This window comes from Lutjanus erythropterus, chromosome 1 (assembly GCF_056507025.1).
Source record: "Lutjanus erythropterus isolate fLutEry1 chromosome 1, fLutEry1.hap2, whole genome shotgun sequence".
In the NCBI taxonomy this organism is placed as follows: Eukaryota; Metazoa; Chordata; class Actinopteri; order Lutjaniformes; family Lutjanidae; genus Lutjanus; species Lutjanus erythropterus.
In genome coordinates, this window is record NC_139317.1 from 36,251,265 (window position 1) to 36,258,154 (window position 6,890).

The following is a 6,890-nucleotide window of genomic DNA, read 5'->3' on the forward strand; positions in this document are numbered from 1 at the left end:
CAGGCAACAGTACAAAATAAGAACAAATGATTAAAACAGTTACAAAACAAAACAAACAGTGTTACAATAAACAACACACCAAAGAATAAAAGTGCAGTACAAGCCATGTATCCAAAATATCAGTTTAAACATTAACACCTCAATGATTCTGTCTCCATATTTTTCAAAATGGATTTAAAAGTTTTCAATTCATTTTCATTTCATTTCCGTTCAGTATAAACATTTGGTACAGAGAATATCTAAAATATGTTGTCCAAAAAGAGTAGAGTCCATCACGCTTTTGTGAAATTCTCTTAATGTACATAGAAAGGGTGGGAGCAGCACAAGAATGGCCTGACATTATGCAATGGTATTTCATAAGATACTACTAGTATTAGAAGTAAGACTTTCAACAGTATCTAACAATACAGTAGTAACAATACTTTTTCAATACCACAAGTATAAAAACAATACAATGCTAACATTTCCTATTATCAAAAGTACTAAAACTATTAAAAAAAAAAAAAAAAGATTCAAGTGCTCATTCAAGACCTCAGTTCAGCTCCGGCGTCAAAAATTACTGACTGAAACAGCGTGCAGGATGTTTGCTTTACACTATAAGCTACACCCTCAAACAAGTGCATCAGTTTTAATCAACACCTTTATGAGTTTCAACAGAAGGCAAAACCAAAATAATGGGCCTCAGCAAATTGATATCCTGCCACGTGTTTGCAATTTTTTTGTATGATGAGCAAGATATTTTGTCGACCCCTCTGTGTACATAATTGAATACTGTTAAATTAATATAATGCCTGCACACTTGCTTATCCTCTTTAATCAGTAGTTTATTGCTTGTACGGCTAATTAATCTGCTCTCTGAAAGTAAACCTGAGGTTTTAGATAAACATAAGATGCTCCTGAGAGTCATTGATATTCAGCCAGAGCATTGGGGCTTAGGAGTTCTTCCTTCACATCTGTTTCTGCATCATGTCCTGTTTGCTCCAGGCCACCATCTTCCTGATTGAGTTACTGTACAGTGAGAAGCAAGCACGAGGGAAAAATATTCTGTATTTGTGTTAAAGGAAACACTTTTGCATGCATGTGTCTTTGTTTGTGTGAATATCTGTGTGTGTGAGTTATGCATGGAAATACAAACAATGAAGCAACATGTTTGTCCAAATGTACACACGTGTGTGTGATTGTCTTGACATGAGTGGGAGAGAAAGTAGTATCGGAGGTAGAGCACAAGAGGAAACAAGGGGTTAAAAGAGCGCTAAAGAGTGAGACAGACACACAAAGTCAGTGTTAATAGATCTCTGCTCACTGAAGGCCATCTCTGCATTGTATGTTGAGCTTTCTGGTTACCATGGCAGCATTGGAAAAGGCCAGATCTCAACTAAAGCACTTTCTACTCCCTATGTAGCTGTGAGTCTTGACAAAACCTTTTTGTAGGCGGAAAAAGAACAATTATTCTATATGAATAGGAACTGAAACCACATGAACAGACACAGCTGTAATGTCTGAAGCTGGTACAACAAGGACTAAAAAACTCCCATGAAACCAGATGGACTCTTCTATAGTATTTGCACACTTTTCATTTATGATTCCCACTTATGACATTACTTTTATTTCTTGATGTCAATATAGTCTTTACTCATAAAAACATTCTTTACATAAATATTACATAAAACAGTAATATTTACATTGTGCTGTTTTCTGTATGTCCATTATTCCTTTACACTAAATGTGGAAATGCTCCTGTGGTTTCTGCCAGAATGTAGGGCTGCATGATATGGGAAAAAGACAAAAAACACTGTGATTACTGTGATAGACAGTGATTTCAATGGTAGAATATACTATGTGCTATTTTTGCATCACAATTTTCATTTTCACTGAAAAATACTATTAAACCAAGATGATGTGACATTTGTTGGGGTCTGCACCAAACAAATGTTTGTTTTTTTTTTGTAACTGGAGAATAAGATTTGAAGGTAAGGACATCTCTACAGTACTACAGGATTTTACTGTAATGCTGTTTTGTCACACATTTTTCCTTTATCAAAAACTGCAGGGTTCCATGATTTAGATTGGCCATATTGCAATTACGATAATATTTTTGATTAACTGTGCAGCCCTACCGGTATGATGTTCCTGCAGTAATACTGCAAATTCCTAATAGTTTGAAACACTGTAACATATGTAATTCATGTCAGTTAGTACTAAACAGGCAAGTGAAAAAAGCTGGGATGGATGTATCTAATGAGCTAAACAGTGAAGAATGCCTCAGCTAACAGATCATTACAGTTATAAGCAATTATAGTAAACAAAGGCAGGTGTCAAAGCCACAGTAGCTGAAAAATGAAAAACTGAAAGAAGAAATTACATCTTGTATGAAATATATACTCCACAGTCATCCTCTCACAGAAACATACAGACTCACTATATTTAGATACAGTTTTGAGAACCAAAACAAAAGGCTGCTTAATACCAACTCTCCATTCAATCCTGGCCTGTGATTGGGGCCACGAGTGGCACTTGGAACATCGGCAGAGTCGGTTTTCCTCTCAGCATTGCTCTTCATCCGGTGCCAATTGGAAAGGAGTTATATAAGTTGACAGTGACTTTCTGACACTGGTAGCCACCCCCTGACAGGCACCCTGCCCCTCCTTTGCATTTAACAACTGCGTTATACAAGCTCCATCCAAACATTTTCTCTGAACTCTTCTGTACCCCTGGCAACTGTGTACGTGTAGGAAGAGAGCAGGGAAGAAAGAGGAAAAAAGCAATAGAAGTGAGTGAGTGATGGCATGTTCAGGGAGTGGATGAGCGAGAAAGCAAGTGGGTGAATTTTGCAGATTTAATGTCACAATTTACATCAAGGAGTAACTAAAATGAGCAAGAACGTTGCAGGACAAACAATTTTGTGTGAGAATGTTTATGAGCAAGACATAACCCAATATGAGAGTACACACATGGGCATGTACACGAGAGGATAGAGCCATTTCAAAGGACTGTGCGAGAGTTAAAGATCTATGTAGGCAAGCACAATGACGAGAGAACGGCAGCGTGCCAGAGAGTCAGCAGCAACACAATAGAAGGAAGGTTAAGATGGTTTTTCCAACATGGGAAAGTAATATAATCTCTGGTGACAGAAGCTGTCAGTTCACTATATGAACTGCTGGTCTGACTGACTGCTCTGCTACCTGCCATAATGCCAAAATCAACAGCATGCCGCCGATCAGCCCAAGTCAATGAATACCTGCCTTTTCCTGTCACAGTCAGAGCCATGATTACACTCTCGACAATTTGACAACTACATTGTTTTAACCACCATTTTCTCTCAGTCCTTTCTGGAGTCATTTTCTTCTATTCAGTTTTCAAACAAAGCTTATAAAGATGATTTTGGTTATTAGTGCAGCAGGGTAGTGTATTTAGCAGACAGACTATTCTTCAGTGAATAGGCTTGTGCTCAAGTCTTAACGTCAGCAGGCATATCCATTCTGTTGAAGTATTTCCAAGCAAAACTGAAGCCCCACCAGCTCCAGGGCTACTGTTCTGTAGCTCACCTTGGCCTCTAACCCCTCCGTAGAGAAAGGTGAGACAATTTCCTGACAGAGAACAGCATCATTAGCATTATTAAACACGTCCCTGATGTTGTCTGAAAGATGCATTTCTAGCCAGTCCTCTTTTCTAATCTAGGGAAAGCAACTGAAATATGCACTGGCTATTTTTGAGTCTATTTCAGAGATATCCTCCTTCACATTCAAACAGTTACACAATCACTCACTCATTCACACTTCTGGGCAGCTGCACTGGTAGTGAAGGGGAGTTAAGTGCTTTATTCAAGTAGCTGTCGAGGGAGAGGAGAGAGTTTTTCATTTGTCAGATTTACACAGCCAATCTAGAGATTCAGACTGACCATCCATCCACATCCTGCTTCTCTAAACATTGGGCTACTGCTGCTGTCCTAATGTGCCACATTAGTCCCTGTACACTATTCAACTCATTGAATCCTCTCTCCATCATCAAAGTGACAGTCAAATGCTATCAGGCTGTGAAGTCATTCGCAGGGTGTTTTGATACAGCTAAATTTCTGATGTATATACTTTTGTACACTGTATTTCAATACAGTGGGACAATATCATGGTCATTTACTATTTGCATTTCACGTTCCAAGTAATTTCTGTGCTATGGTCTGTGCAATTCTCACAATATAAGCTGCACATCAAAGCTTTGTAAGTATCTTGGCCACAATAAAAAAAAAAATCTAAGGTATCTGTATCAAGATTGTTTATATTATGTATTTATGTAATAATAAAACTAATGGCTATTATATCTTTATTATATTTTTTAAACTTCAATATATCAATATCAGTATTGATTTCAAAAGTCAGCCAGGCTACAATTAACCAATTAATAGCAGACATGGTGGCTGGAAAATGTTGTTTTCTTATCTAGAGCAGCTTAGCTGATAATTCTATAGGTGATCTTTAATTTGCTTATCTGGCATAATTTCCTCAATTAGCTGTCAAAAGCATACAACATGCCAGGAGAGAGAAAAAGAGAGGTTCACTGTTAATGTAACCACGGTCTGGGTTATAATTACCAGGGCTGGTATGTAAATATAACATTCAGGCTGTCATTGTTATAAGCTTGAGGAGAAATATGAATATAGCTTTACAGGTCCAGTAGGGGTGTGTATCTCACTGACTGAGATGATTCGATACGTATCTTGATACATGTTCAACGATACAATATATTTTATAAATCTTTAAGTGGCCAACAATTTGGTTCGATACGATTCAGCTGTCACGATACGATACAATACAATACGATACGATGCAATACAAGACAATGCAGTGTGTCAGTCTTTACATTTTGATTTAACTAATGCTACATTTGTAGAGTGCCGTAAGTTGCCAAAAAGTCCTGATAGTTTTACTAAATATAGTAACAGTAGAGACAGAGAGAAGGAGACATTACAGTGATGTTTATATCTTATTATTTGTCTCATGTGTAAATGAGATAAATGAGAAAATTTAAAACTGTTTAAAATATCAGTATTTCTGCAGTAAAATGATCTGCTGCTCTGTTTCATATGAAGAGTGCTGTGGTTTTGATTAGTGTGGAGGAACAGTGAAGTGTTACCTGCTCTCACAGTGACATGACGTCTCTGTGGGTCAGACTCGTGGCTCTGTTCTCCTCTGTCCAACACATTTTGCATAAATGATCTGCAGGAGCGTTTCTCATCTTTCTTATGAAACCCAAATTTAGTCTACACTTAAGCGTTATGAAAGTTTGGTGTCAAATCATTAATTCTCTTTTAATATCTTAATATGTTAATAAACAATTGTCTTTTAGAAGGACTAGATGTCTATAATGGCTAGTAAGACCTGAAAGCAACCTGCCCAAGCCTTGAGGGTGGGGAGGAGGGGGCAGGGGCAATTAAACAAGTCACTTCAACCTATTTAATATACCATTTATGGCTCCAACTTGCTATTTGGACTGTAGTACTAATTTTTGAATGCTAGGGTCTTATTTCTCCTCTAATTACTGTGCATTACTGTAACATTCATTTGTCCATGAGGTGAAAACAGTCAAAAACTGTGTTTTGATAAAATGTCAAAACTTTTCTTTGTGCCAACTATCCTCTTGAAAGCAGGCAAAGATAACAGGAAAATGCATAGCATTATATGTGTGATTTTTGCCCTGTGAATTGCTTCCATGAAAATCTTGGGCACATAGACACAGAAAAAAGTACTCCTTTCTGGTTTGTTAATGTTATTTTTCCACTCACAGGTGTTTTGACTTACAGTTACACAGTTCACACTTTGGATTTGACACTGGCTGTTTAAAACAAGTTTAATAATAAAATTGGCTCCATTAAAATTGCTACAGCAAAGCATTAATTGTGGCTCCTGGACTTGTCCAGAGAAATTATCAAATGTGCTAACTTTAAAAGCTACAATTAATAATCTCAAGAAGGTAACCATAATTCATGTGTGGAGGTTCACAAGAACCACTGGTCCATGACCAATCACTCCACTGCCTCAACAATGGCTGCTGATTAGTGTGGTAATGATACACCTTCAGAGTTTAATGCACAGGTTAATATGTTTTCTGTACAGTGAAGAAAACACACCTTACATACCTTTTTCCATTTATTACAAAAGACCTCAATGCTTAACAATGGCTCACGGGAAAATAAAAAAAAAAAAATTCTGTGTAATATAAGTCATTCAAACATTTTCATTTGGTAACCTAAAATAGCAATACAACCAAAGTTTCTCACAGTTTTTAACAAACACATGGACATGAAGACTCACCATCTGAAGGGCAAAGAAGAGGATGAGAAGGATTCCACAGGCGAACATGGAGAGGCCCAGCAGGAGTACCAGTGGCTGATACTGGCTGTTGCAAGAGAATTTGCAGTATAGTGCATCTTGTTTCAGCTCCTGGTTGTTCAACAGGTACTTCCCCTTGGCTGGCATGGCTCACACTTCTTACAGAGACATATCATGTGTTAACAAGGAGTCCCAGTAGCAGTAGGAGTGCGTGTCTCCACAACTTTGTGTGTGTGTGTGTGTGTGTGTATGTGTGTGTGTGTGTGTGTGTGTGTGTGTGTGTGTGTGTGTGTGTGTGTGTGTGTGTGTCAGAATTTTGTTAAGAAGTAGCCCACACTTCTAGATCTGTTAGGGTCCCCTTGCTAGCTCATGATGTTCAAGTGAAACTTATGTTTTTCCTTCTGCGTGGCATCTTGAATGTTGTTGCTGCTTCTCTCACAGCTTCGTCGTAGCTCTCTCCACTAGTCGTCCTCTGTCTCTCTCTGATTCCCTCCCCTTCTCTAGTCCTTTTGTGTCTTCTATCCTCTGTCTGGTGTTGGCAGGCAGACCCGCTTCATCCTCTGCCAG

General features: G+C 38.1%; 1 protein-coding gene across 1 annotated transcript in view; it reads right to left on the reverse strand.

The window, feature by feature from the left end:
• The window catches only part of adcy7 (adenylate cyclase 7), a 38,615-nt gene extending 32,051 nt beyond the window's left edge, over positions 1-6,564 (reverse strand). Inside the window, exon 1 of the mRNA XM_084720886.1 lies at positions 6,306-6,564. Within this exon, the coding sequence (XP_084577012.1) occupies positions 6,306-6,470 (165 nt within the window). The 5' untranslated portion in view covers positions 6,471-6,564. The remainder of the gene's footprint in view (positions 1-6,305) is intronic.
• Between the last annotated feature and the right edge of the window lie 326 nt (positions 6,565-6,890).